This window comes from Protopterus annectens, chromosome 1.part1 (genome assembly GCF_019279795.1).
Source record: "Protopterus annectens isolate FY-2018-M chromosome 1.part1, PAN1.0, whole genome shotgun sequence".
NCBI classification, from domain to species: Eukaryota; Metazoa; Chordata; order Ceratodontiformes; family Protopteridae; genus Protopterus; species Protopterus annectens.
The window spans coordinates 145117424-145132054 of NC_056726.1; the positions used below are offsets into that span (position 1 = coordinate 145117424).

The 14631-nt window shown below is 39.1% G+C and overlaps 1 protein-coding gene across 1 annotated transcript in view; it reads left to right on the forward strand.

Annotated features, from left to right (window-relative positions):
- The window catches only part of NKAIN2 (sodium/potassium transporting ATPase interacting 2), a 2790781-nt gene extending 2776584 nt beyond the window's left edge, over positions 1-14197 (forward strand). The window contains exon 6 of the mRNA XM_044073873.1: positions 14058-14197. Coding sequence (XP_043929808.1) covers positions 14058-14190 — 133 coding nt within the window. The 3' untranslated portion in view covers positions 14191-14197. The remainder of the gene's footprint in view (positions 1-14057) is intronic.
- Positions 14198-14631: the final 434 nt, after the last annotated feature.

Genomic DNA, 14631 nt, shown 5'->3' on the forward strand with positions numbered 1-14631 from the left:
TGGAGTGCCTTAGCAGTCGGAGATATCAGAGCCCAGAAGAATTAGCACTGGGAGGGCCTTCCAAAGTCCAATTTACAGTAGGGATGGGCAGCTAAAAATTCACCAAGTTTAGAAGCACAATAATTGTGTGCATTAGTGTGAAAAATATAAAAATCAATGCAGTCAAACAGCAGTTTTAAACTCAAAGCTCTTGTAGCTGAAGGAGGTCATTGTTCCTATCTACTCATCCCTCATCAGACCCATTATAGAGTACAATGGCCCATTTGGCATGTATCTCACAAGACACCTACAACAACTGGAAAGGCCACAGAAATACCTCATTAAGAGGATTACCGGCCTCAAACAGATGCCATACACAGACAGTCTCAAAAAGCTCCAGCTCTACTCCATCGCATATCGCCTACTCAAAGGCGATCTCTGCCTAACATACAAAGCTATGTCAAACCCAGAGCTGTTGGACATGCTACACTTAAAGAAATCCCAATTTCTCCAAACCACATGCTCCAGGGACATAAACATTGTCACCACAATAAACAGAACATGCTGGAGGGATAGATTCCTATCCCGGAGACTTCCCATGGAACAAACTACCCATTCATGTCAAGCAGAGCTCCTCATTGGCCCTCTTTAAGAAAATTCTTGACGACTGGATGGGAAATAGAAAATTCACCCCGGGGATCACTTCTGTGGCACTGCTTGACAAGGGCACAGGAAAATAATTTTCTTGGGTGGCAAAAACCAGGGAACCTTTTTGGCTAGGCTTATATAGGCCCCAGGGTTGATAGCCTAGAACCTACCTATGAACCTATGAACCCATGAACCTAAGAAGAATATAAGTGAATACCTTCAATAAGAAAACTGCTATACTGTGACAGAGTTTGGGAGAACAGTGTTTTTATGTGTGTGTGTGTGTGTGTGTGTCTTTGTTTAATCAGGAAACTGCTGTTATGAGAATGTAAGTGTGATAAGGAAATGGGGATGAGTTGGTGTATGTTTGATAAGGGAAATTATGCTATCAGAGCATGTGCTTGGTGTAAGAATGGCTTTTAGGTGAAATGTGTGTTTATATAACTCTGTTTCATGAAATGCAGTCATGATAAGAGTAATTTTGAAGTCAGTTATATAAAGTTAGGGTTTGCTGTTACAGACTAGGGCAGTTCTCCCCAAAGAACATAAAGAGATGGGTAGATTATATGAAAGTAAAAACTATATACTCACATACTGATGTAATGCTGCTTCTTTAGTTAATATGGATAACTAAAATCATGAAATAAATTCAGTTTAAACTGTTGTGTTTACATAAAGAAATAGAGATGTTGTAAAGTACCATATTTCTAGCAAAATGCTTAAAAATATTAATAGATCATTCCTTTCTACCATATGTCTCTGCAGCATGGTGCAAGTGACTTGCAGGGTTCACAGAAACATCTCTAAACCATACCTACAGCTGGCTCATTCAAAAGGCAGTCTGAGTCCACTCAATCCAGCCACCATTTATTTTGGATAAACTTTGTACCACCTCTGCCCTTGTGCTTTAAGTTCACTGGAAACATCCCTAAAGCACACAAATATTAGGTTCATCAAAAGGCAGTCTGAGTCCATTCAATCTATTCACCATCAAGACATTCATCTAGTAGCGCAGAAGCCTTTTAAACTGAATTGTTCCTTTTACATACATCTCTCAGCAGATTTGTGGCTGTTTAAATTCAGCCACTGATTGTTTGTCTCTTTGCATTTTCAAACTGCTTTGTTCACTCTTGCTAATGCCCAGGCTCACTCCACTCCCCTACCCTACCCGCAATGCCCCCTCTTACTCTGCATTTATACTTCCATAGCACTACCCACATATCCTGCAAACCAATGGCATTGGTTCCCTCCAGTAAAAACCAATCAATAGAATTGCTCCCAATAGTAACACCCAATAGAATTACTCCCAATAGTAACACCCAATCTAGCTTACCATCCAACTATCTCTATCAAACTGTCCTAATCCGTGCTCCCCCATAACTATCACATTACATCTCTACAACCAATACAGTACCCTCCTAACATTTTCTAATCCCAATTTATATCAAAAATAAAACCCAAGTTAAATAAGATGCCCCTGACTCAGGTTATTCTACGATTCCTCCTAATTCAATTAGCACTGTATACCAATTATCAAATCCATCTCCTTCAAATACTTAGGACTTCAACCAGTCCTTACAAAGAATATCATCATCTACCCAGCCTGTCTCTCTCCGTAGCACTCCATCAGTGATGAAACAAACCACATCTGATTTATTTATCTATAAATACCTTAAAACTAAGTGTCCAAATTTAAGAACAAATACCAAACCAAGACCAAAATATAACTGGCCACACTCTGCCCTCTGTGAAATATCAGTTAAAATAACTAGCAGAGATTTTCACCCAAACCCACGTCCTACTATTCATAAAACCATCACTGCCATCCTTGAAATAAACTAGTCACCTAATACCTCTCAACAAAAAGCAGAAGCCAAACTCACCTTACTAAACATGAACTTAAGAAGTATATGCAATAAAATCCATGACATACAGGCTTATCTTGCCACATACACTCCTGATGTATTCATAGCTACTGAAACCTGGCTAAAAAAGATATAAAGGATAATGAGATTCCCCCCCAGGATACAATATAATCAAGCATGACAGACAAAACAAGCATGTCGGTGGAGCAGCAATTAACTATAAAAATTACACAACCGTCACCTTACTCCCACAGGAAATATCCACATTTAAAAATGCTGAACTTCTAATAGCACTCCTGAAAATCAACACTAGGAAAACTATATGTTTAACAGTAATTTATATACCACCAGGGAATAACACTGATACTGCTGAAAGTATCTTGCATTGGATATTCCATCAAAAATTAACCATGAAACTATAATACATAGAGACTTAAATATATACTAGCAACTCATTAATTCCACTACCCCCACTGAATCCATAAACTTGTACAACTTCAGACAAATATAACCACACCCACTATAATCAATAAAACTTCAGGGAGACACTCCACAGGCTGCCTCTCAGATAGCATAAGTGATCACATACCAATATATGCCATTAAAACTCTCCATAACCTAGATAAACATATTATCAATAGCCGAATATGAAATGCAACCAGTTTTGGCAAAGATATTTTCAGTGAAACACTAAAACAATATAACTAGAATCTAATTAGATTAATGCCACTAGATGCTGCTGTAGAACACTTTAATAACATATTCTTACAGACCTTAAGTAATGTAGCACCAGTACGTAATAAAAGAGTAAAGTCCAACATCGCACCATGGCTAACAAAACAATAAAATCATGCCAAAAAGGGATAAAGCCTGAAAAAACTAGTATACAAATAGAATTCAAAGTGCCTTCCAATAATTTATACATCTAAGAAACCTTACAAAACTCCATGTCAAACAGGACAAACAAACATTACTATACCAGCCTACAAGACAAACATCAAAATAACCCAAAACAATTTTAGTCATCATTAAATAGTTGTCGCCTCACAGTATGATGTTGTCCTGTTCGATTCTCAGCTAGAGCGTCTTCTGTGTGGAGACATGCGTGAATGGGCGTACCTTCATTGAAGGTTGTGTGTCAGAGCTGGCAACTTGGCACGTAAAAATCTACTGCCAATCATTAGCGGACTGGAGTTCTGCTGTGGTGACCCCTAACCGGGAAAAGCCGAAAGACACAGCAACAACAACTAAATAAACATCCACCCTAGCAAGACAACTTCCTCTCCTAAAATGGACAATATGAGAGACTCTTTCAGAACGCAGTTTAATTTCTACTTTATATAATCAATATTATCTCTCTTAGACACTAATACATCTGCCCCCTTTCTACCCAGTCCAGCCACAACCACCCAGAGCTCTATGATTTTAGTCCATTACCCACCTCAGTCATAATGAAGTTGCTCCTTAAATTAAGACCGACTTCCATTTCTGTAAACCAGCCAACTACAGACTACCTAAAAATGCCCATAGAAGTCAAAGCTTTCCCTGTGTCCATACTAATTAATGAGTCCATAACAGACAAATACCAGCATGAACAATTACAGAACAAGCAGACATGTTTACCTATGTTCAGACTTGCTCTGCGAAATTGAGAGGACAGCCACAATGATCACCAGGGCTAAAATGACTGCAATGAAAGCAGTAATAACACATTATAGAAAAGTACACTCAGTGCAAGGTAAACTGCAACATATATTCTTGGAATACTGTAATAAAGGATTTTTGGTGATCATCAAGATTACCAATATTTAATTTTAAGTACAGTAGTCTTGGGATGTTTTTGTACTGGAAAGGGCCATAACAATGAATGGTAGGAATGAAGAAAGAGGAAGAGGATATGGGATACATGATAATGTAAAAAAGTGTACATCATACCAATGCACAAAGATGGCACATCTACTTCAGCTTTAACTCATGAAAAACTAATAAAAAGTATATAAAAGTAAACAAAAAGCACAATGCATCATAAATCATGACTGGCATCCTCATACATAGTAATAAGCCTAGCCTACAACTAAACTTTTTTTAAGCATTTAGTACAGGTAGGTTGTAGGTGTTAGGTGAATTTGTCATCCAGCTCCTTTTTTTCAGGAATAGCATTACAGTTCCCCTCAAGTGGACCTGTCCTAATCACGTCCAAACTGTGAAAGGTGAAAATACAATGACTTGATGATTGAATGCTGTGCTTTGCATAATCTATTTCTAATTTCCGGCATGTGTTGAGCTGTCCTCCTTTTAAACTTAGAAATAGTCTTCTCTAATGCCTACAGCCCTCCTGGACTTAATTCTTCTTATTCAGTTAAATGCATTCTTCAGTTTAGAAACTGGACCACAGATTATTTTATTAATAATTTAGACATGACACGTTTGTTTCTTCCTTTGCTTTTTTTGGACATTTGTTATGCCTGTATATTTGAATGTTTCTGCTTGTTTTCTGTTCTTCTACAACATATACATATGCATAGCCATTTGCATTTTTTCACACATTTTGTGAATGTTTTTTTTTTCCTATGTTTAGTGTTTGATTGATTCTGACTGGATGCTCAGTTTTAACAGTGATCAGATGAAACCCTAATGGGGAAAGTGCTTTTCTTTTTTTAATACAATTATGATTAAAGTTTTTGCTTTCATTGTATTTTTATCTGTGATGTTTCTTTATATTACATCTTTTCCAAGGTTACCACAGTGGGTGCTATTTTTTTTATTCATGTGCCTGTTGTCACACACACATGCAGACAAACACACACACACACACACACACACACACACACACACACACACACACACACACACACACTGTCTCTCTCTTCTTCCACACATAAACCCACACATACTTCTTTCCTTCAGCTGCCTGATTTTTTTTGTTTCTTTTTTTTTTTAGTTTATCATTCCTTTTGGAAGGCTCTTGTTGCCACCTTGTGCTGAAGAGCCTTTAGTGGAGGGTTACCACCTGTCCCACTTTGTGAGGGACAGTCACTCTTTAGGCAGTTGTGTCCTGCAAAAAAATTTAAAAAATGGCAAATGTCCTGAGATTTTAGGACAAAAATATTTCTCATATTTTCTTTAATAGTTGCATAAAACAGTTATTTTGTATCTGAAACACCTGAATACTATAATAAACAGAATAAGCAACTCAAATGCTACAAGAATAAGCTTTTATTCTGGCAAAAAAAGTGAATTTCTGTCCTTTGTACTGGCCGTGGGTATGTTTTGCCCTGCAAAATATGATGTTTCTACAAAAAAATGTCCCACTTTGGGCATTTGAAAAGGTGGCAAACCTTTAGTGAAGGGAGTTTTATGATGCCTTGTCCCTTTCTGGAGACAGACTAGGAGTTCTTATTTCTGCCTTCAATTTATTTGGATTTTGTTTTATTAGAACTCTTTCTGTTTTTTTATTTTAGTTTGGATTTTAAAAATGACTTGTATTACATCAGGCTATCTATAATTTGTAGGCAGGGCTCATTACTACATATGAGGTTGTCAGTCATGAATTATGATGTGTTGTGCTTTTTATGTATATATTAGTTTTCCATAGGTTAAAGCTGTAATTGAAAAGTTGATCTCATCCAATTGGTGGACAGAAGCTCTTATCATAAATTAAAGGTGAGTTATTCCAGTGACAAAGCCTGTTCAATATTTTTTCAGTACCTTCATTGAAGAGGAATTTGCATCTGAAGTTTTGGACTGTTATCTTGTTTCCTCCCTTCCAACTTAACCTAAAAATGCACTTTATTAATATTTTACTGTATGCGTGTTTCTTCCTACTTTTATTGCTTTATTTTGTTTTTACTGCTTGTTCTTAAAATTATTCAATTGCATTTATTCTGCTGCATTTATTACTGCTTGTTAGCCTGAGTAAATTGTAACTGTTATTCTAAGCCTTTTGTTTTAAGCCCTTGGCCTTCAGGCCAGTTGTCTTACATTAGGGGGGTTTGTGGTTAACTCCCTTGTGGCAGGAGAAGTAGCTTACATCCTTTTAAGTTGGGAATTGCTGGTTGAAGGCTTAGTGTGTCTGTTATTCTAAAAGTGTCTTAGTTCTGGTTTAAGCATTTGGGCTTCAGACCAGTTATTTTACAATTAAGAAGGTTTGTGGTCTGCACTCCTGTGAGAGGAGAGGGTAGATTCTGACCATCTGAGATGGGAATTGCTGGTTGAAGTCTTATTGTCCTGCTTATTTTGACTGTTTCTTTCAAAAATTGGTGTGCCTCATTTGATGTAGCATAGACTAGATTCAGACCTGCTGAATCTAGCTCTGTTTGTATAACTAGAGCACTAATTCAGGACATCTTTTTTTGGAGAGGGTTCCCCTGTAGCCTAGTGGCAGGAATGTGCAGTTACAACTTGTCTGATTGAAGGTTGCTGGAACAGGGCTCAGCTTTGAGCTCTTTTATTGGTTAATTGGTTAATTTGTTTAAATCAGTTTGCTGTTGTTTGCTACTGTTATATTTAAGTGTGTCTTTGTTCTCCTGTGTTAAATTGACCTAAACAGAGTTTAAATATCTTTTGCATAGTATGGTTACAGGTTTGGTTGTATCCAGATCTGTTTGTGTGACTCCTGTGTTTCCTGCTAATCCATTTTGTGTTGGCCAGGGCCTGTCTGCATTTAGTGGGAGTAAGTAAACTGGTTGGAACTGGTCTGGCATAAGGTGTTGAGTTAAGAGCTCAGGAACAATGGTTGATTGGTCAATTCCAGTGTTTTTATTTTACTTTCGTTTTTCGGTATTTAAACACCGTATTTGCATGTGTTTGTGTTTGTTTGCACATCAGGTGCTGTCACTGCACTATTTCAACCCTTTGTGAGGTATCTCAGCTACATTATTCCCTTACGAGCATTCCTGTGTAAGTGAGGCCCTCACTTGCAGCTACTGTATTTATTTTATCCAGCCCTACTCACACCTAAAGGTACTCTACTCAGATAGTACCCACTCTACTATCCCTGACCTCCCTTCCACAGATTCTGACAACCATGGACGAACAATTTCCTATGGTTTCTCCTGCTAGTCTGGTTGATATGGGCATCCTGAGATAGTGTAGCAACTGCCTTATGTACACAGATAACCCTCTACTACTACCACCCAGGAACACAATATATGAGAGATGCAATGATATTAAGAACCTAGAATCCTTGCTGTCTCAGTTACAAACCAGTACATCTGGCACCGAGAAGGTTGTCTGTGCAAACACTACAAACACCACACCTCTAACACCACCCACACCTGTACAACACACTCCTAAATATGTGGAGGTTCTCAACAAAAACATACCTAAACAAAAGAGACCTCCAAAGCAAAAACACACACATGCACATCACAACCCACAGCAACAAGCATCACACATAGTACACACACCTGTGTCTCACAGCCTCTAAGGCCCAGACACAAACCCAACATACTAGTCATAGGAGACTCTATCTTGAGACACACAGATATGCCCCTCACCAGGCTAGATAAGGATAAAGTCATGGTAAGTTGCTTGTCAGGTGCTAGAATCCACCATATCACACATGCACTTAAGTCTCTTAACAACAGGTACTGTTATGATTCTGTCACAGTCTATGTTGGCATGAATGACTTGAGACGTACCTCTCTGGACTATATGAAGACAGACATGACTGAGCTCACTGAATATGTATCCCAGGCAGGTATGTCCCTAGTCTTAAGCAGCATCCTACCATCACTCAGAAGGATGCCTCAATACAAACAGAAAATGATTGACTTTAACAATTGTCTTAGTTTCTGGTGTCATTCCAAAGGGATCCAGTACTTGACAGTCTGGGAGGACATGACTGACAGACCGCAATGCTTTGCCAGAGATGGCCTTCATCTGCCTCCTCTGGCTTTAGGCTTCTGGCAAAGGCTCTTGCCTCCCCCACAGTGCCTTTTTTAGGCAAAGTCATGAGCATAAAATTACCAACATGAAAAATTTTTATAAATGAAATTTAAAGGTCATGCTGCTAAATGCTAGGAGCCTTAGCATCGAAACTGCACTCATTTCAAGCATTCCTTGCCCTGGAGGATGCTGACATTTGTGCAGTCACTGAAACCTGGTTCAAAGCTGCGGAGAGCACCCTAGCCTTACCAGGTTACTCATCATACCATACTTTCAAACCCCAAACAGAGGGCTACAAAGCCAAAGGAGGTGGAGTTTCAATATTTATCAAAGACATACACACCTCCAGGCAGGTGAATCAGTATGATGCACAGGAGACACTCCACATGCAGTTAACTGTTGACAAAACACCTATTCAAATCATAGCTAGCTACAGACCCCAACCATAACTCAGGACAACCACTCCACCTATCTGGAGTTAATTGAATACATCAACATTCAACCCTCTACCCTGATCCTGGGTGAGTTTAACTACCCAACTATAGAGTGGAAGACCTATTTTAGTCCAAACATGAATTCCCAGAGATTCCTCGACTCTGTCAATGCCAGTACATTGAATCAGCTGGTCAACACCCCTACAAGAGGCAAAAATATCCTGGACCTGGTGCTAACCAAATGAATAGCCACTGTAGCACCCCTACAGTGCCATCCTCCTTGGTAAGAACCAACCATAAAGCGATCACTTTCAAAGTCACCATCTCCCCTGACCTGCCCCCCACCCCTGTCAGGGTCAAACAAAAAAACTTTTCCAAAGCTGACTACAATCTGTTGAGAGCAGGTATAAGCAGCCACACAGCCACTGTCCCTTCAGTTGGAAATAGCACTAATGTCCAAGCCTACACCAAAAAACTATATAAGCACCTACATAACTGTATGGACTCAGCAATACCTGACAGAACCAAATGATCTTCTTCAATGAAGAGTAAACCTGTCTGGTGGACAGCAGCAATAAACAAACTCTATAATAAAAGGAAAAAATTGCTGTTTAGGGCCAAGAAGGAGCAAGCACTAAGTTGGAAGCAATCTCACCTTTGCCTGAACAAGCAAATAAGGTTGCTGGTGAAATCTTCTAAGGCTAATTTCGAGTCCAAATTGGCCACATCCAGTAAGGACAATCACAAGGTCTTCTTCACATATGTCTGCAATCTCAAAGGTAATATCCAAATCTGCTCTGAACTGGTGGTCAATAACACCACATACACAAACGCCATAGATTTAGCCAACCTGCTGGCAGACAGTTTCAGTGAAAACCTCACCTCTCTGTCCCCCCATCAGTAAACCAGGGCATCTCCAGCACCTGGCCATCTCTCAACACCAGGGAGCAGGTCTTTAATGCCCTCTCAAAGGCAAAACATATCGTCTCCATGGGACCCGCCATCATTCCTGGCTGTATCCTACATGAACTCAGGCATGAGTTCTCAGTTCCTTTATGCACCCTGTTTAACCAAAGCCTGAACACTGGCTTCATCCCAGTCAAATGGGGGACAGCCACTTTCATCTCTCACTACAGAAAGGTGGCGTGTCTACTGACCCAGGCAATTATAGGCCCATCAGCCTAAATAGTCTGATCTGCAGGGCCATGGAACACATTATCATAGACCTTATAAACAAGGACATTAGCAATCTCCAAATGCTTGACTCCACACAGTTTGGTTTTGTCAAAGGGACATCATGCCTGTTAAAATTGGTTGACTTCTTCAAAACAGTCACCAAAGCCATGGACAAGGGGAGGATGGTGCACACCACCTACCTTGACCTAGCCAAAGTTTTCAACGCTATTCCCCAGTCGGGCATAATAGATAAACTCTCCCAGCTAGGCATCAACCCAAATGTTACCAGATGGGTAGCTAACTGGCTCACTGATAGAACCCATTCAGTCAAAACAGGGGAAGCCGCCTCTAGCAGTAGACCTGTCACTAGCAGTGTTCTCCAAGGATTGGTCTTGGGACCTCTACTGTTTGGGATATACTTTTCTGAGGTGCAAGCCAAAACCAGTGGTCTGTGGCTGACCAAGTTTGCAGATGACTGCAAGCCGAGTGCTGTCTTAAATTCCCCTAGTGATGTGAACATCCTCCAAGAGGACCTTACCCAAACTGATGACTGGTGCCAGAAGCATGGTCTCAAACTGAATGCCAAGAAATATATCATTATCCCCTTTGGGGAAAATGGCATCCCTACTAATTAGCACATTAATAACAACATACTAAGTACACAATCAGTCATAAGGGACGTGGGCACCCAGGTTGATAGCAACTTGACTTTTGACCACCACGTTGCCTCCATTGTACGGAAGGCTTTCTACATGGCCCACCTGATAAGTAAGGGTATTTCATTAAGAAACAAGGAGGTCATAAAATTCCTGTACTTCTCCCTTATCAGACTGATTATTGAGTAAAATGCCTCCTTCAGCATGTACCTTGCCAAGCACATGCAGCAGCTGGAGGTTCCTGACCAAGAAAATCCAGGGTCTCAAACACCTATCCTATACAGATATGCTAAAAGCCCTGTTCCTCTACTCAGTCTCGTACAGACTGCTCAGAGGTGACCTGTGTCTGGAATACAAGTCCATCTCAGACCCAGCTCTGATGGAGTTGCTGCATATCTGTAAGTCAAACTCCACTTGCGCAACCCGCACACAAGGCCTCAACTTAGTTTGTGACATTAATAGCACTTGTTGGTGAGATAGATTTGTGTCGCAAAGACTCCCCCATCTGTGGAATAGACTCCCTCTTCGTGTCAAGCAGAGAACCTCTCTATCCTTCTTTAAGAGGAACCTGGATGACTGGATGGGAAACAGAAAATCCACCCCTGGGATCCCACCTGTATCCCTGTTGGACAGGGGAACCATACTGACTTGGTGGGAATATGGGCAAAATTCTTGGCTAGGCTTATAAGGGCCTCCAGGCCAATAGCCTAGTATCATCCTATGAACCTATGAACCTATTAATATTGAAATTTTTAAGTGTTTTATTTTTCATTTTTCACAAATAACAAAGAAGTGAGCTTAGTTCTCTATCTTAATGCTGGGAACAGCTATCTCCTTGCATCTCTATTGTGCTTTTCTCCTTAAATGGCAATCAACCAAGGGGAAAACTCTTGTTTTTATGAATTACTAAGGAAGAGTCATTGCCAAAGTCGAACCTTCATTTCTTTGCACTGACCGGAAAAGTATATTACAGACTTTGCAAAGAATATTCTATTTTTACCTGTCTGTAAAAAGTGTAATTAACTTGCATGAAGCATGACTATCAGGCATTGCTTCAGTGCATTCCTTGCAAGGAAGAACTCAAACCATTTTGGTCCTGTACAGACTGCGGAATAAATTTTGAAGGTAAAGATCAACTTTGCACTTCAGTGGAAGAAAGTGTACCCTGGGATTTTCTCTTTTTGCAAAAAAAAAAAAAAGTTCACATTTTTCATTTCTCTTGCCATTATTTTATTCTGCTATTACAAGGCATACATCAATACTTGGAGTTCTCTATAATGAAGTTTTGAGCATAGCTGCAAGATTTAAACTTATATTGACTTTGATTGGCAGGGATCCTCAAGTCTGTATGCCTCTTCTTAATTTTTTCTAGAAAGGTAATAAATTATTGTGGACTTCATCTTTGCTGTGGTTTGTTAGGTTGTACAATTGCATCTTACAGCTAGATACTGCATTTTGACGGCCAGCATCACAGGTACCTGATCTGATTGGGAGCCACTCACCTGCACACCCAGCTTTAATAACTATTACTACCTGGAGCATGCAGTCTAATCAATGGCATTTTTAATCAATATCATATTTGTAGTGTTAAGTAAATTGAATAGCAGCTTTAATTATTTATTTTTATGTTTTTCCTTCAGAAACTGACATTAAGTTTTGCTTTTATTTTTGAGACAGTGTAGTTAAGTGCATTTTCATTATGTTGAATCTTTTGAGACTATCTGAACTGCATTTGCACTTCTGTGTCACTGTTTTAGAGACTGCAGTTATGTAAGAGGTGTGTGGTAATGACTTTGAGTTTATGTAGTCTTTCACCTTTCTCAGCAGTTGTGTGATTATGGAGTTACAGTATTAAAGTAAAGCAGTATATGGAAACCTTTTTTATTCCTTCAATTGAAACTGCATTGTTTCATACGGCTGTGCACTTTCAGTTGTGCTACTTTAGTTATAAGGTTTCTTTTTTAGTCCAATAACCTGAATTCTTCACTCCCAGCTGCCATCTTCATACAATCCCGCAGCATATCCACTCTGAAACACACACACACACACACACACACACACACACACACACACACACACACACACACACAGCCTTGCCTCTGTTTTGTTAGGGCTGTGTTTCAGTTTCTTGGTTTTAATTACTTAAACACAGATAGGCTGTAGAGGCAGCATGAAACCCTAATATTCGTTTTGTGGGATAAAAAAATGCATACCAAAACCACAGTACTATTGTAAAACCAATTGCACCTCTAATTGTTGTACAAAAATGCATCTGCGCCTTTCTCTGGTGATGTTCCTAATTTTACAGTCAATCTATCTCACCACCTGAGCAGACTTAAAGTCAGTGTAAGGTGTAGCTATCTTTTTGCCAGGGGTAAGTTCTAAATAATATACAAAGAAGTATGCATGAAGCCACCAATGTTTGCTGTGTCCTGTACAGAGTAGAAACTTCATGTCAGTGACCATGTAGGAATAATATTAAAGGGAGAACTATAATAGGAAAAAAGTGTATGACAGGAAGAGAGGTAGATATGGAAGAGGAAGTAGTTATTTAATTGATCTTTTGTGGAGTGACAAAAAAAATGCTGAAGGGCATCAGGGAAAAAGCATAATGAAGAAGATGCTGTTATGTCTAGCAACTATACCGTCTAAACGTTTTTATCCGAGTCACATGCAAATGACATTAACATTCTTATGACTGTCTCTCTTCCTGAGGTATACAGATATGAAGACAAAGTTCCTGTCAAACATTATTCCTGTGGCTTGCCACAGTGACAGGCAGATGGTTACAAAACACTGTCCTAACAGCATTATGGTATTAACCTAGTAACTGATGAGGAACAAATGTCTACATTTTAAATAAGAACAATACAACCAGAATGGAATAACCAATAATAGCTGTGTGTGTGTGTGGTTGTGTGTGTGCACGCGCACGTGTCTGTGTCCATGTTTGCATAGGAGAATAAGCATTTAAGAGGGGAAATGGTCACAAATTGCAAAACAGCAAAACAATACAGAAATTTGTATTTTTCATTCCTATTTTCTGCTTTCTGTAAGTCACATAAACCTTTGTCAGAACAAGAAAGTTAGCATTATCATGTGCGTATAGCACAGCAGCATGACAAATGGATTTTGTAACATTTTGTCTTCCTAGCTATACCTATTGGTCATTGTTACTCACATAAATAGGGCCTTTTATGCAGGACAAGACAGATAACTTGAGTATTTTCCTAGCAATATGTGATTGTTTCTTTTTAGTGTTTTTCAGATATTGTGCAGCACAAATTAATCTAGAACTGGTACTGCAGTGCAAGATAAGATGTGAAATGTTATTATTACATAAACTATCACTTAACTGTTGTGAGACCCACAGGCTCCATTCTGATACTCTATTATCTTTATTGTTGCAGTATTCTGGAGCAAGAACTTCGTCTTTCATCCATGGGGCCCTACACAAACCACCAGCTAGACTCCATTAACAAAGAGAAGTCGGACACACTCTCCCATATGGGAATGACACACATTTCAGAATCTATGCTTTAAACACTGGTTAAAGGCAAGTATTGTCAGTGACTTTCATCTGATGGGTTTTTGTGTATCAGAAAGAAAAGTTCCCTAGTACTCACAGCAATGAAAGAACTGAAGTCAAAAATCGATGGTAACTGTTGATAAAGACATATAAATGTACAGGATATAATTTCATTTATAAAAGCTATGTTGCTAGGCTGGATATTTTAAAGCAAACAATATTTTATAAAAGGACTAGAAATGTATGATGATTCTCATGTAAACATATGAAAGCCTGTGTTAGAATTCCAACCTTAAAACATTTAGTGAGCTGTCTAAGAGTTAGTAATCAAATGGTTTATGTTCATCATTACAAATATTGTGCAAGAGAGCTGGTGTTCAGTGAAAAAAAAATACGTAGATAACTCAAACAAAGAGGCACTTCTAGACAGGAACAAGAAATACCCTTATATGTCG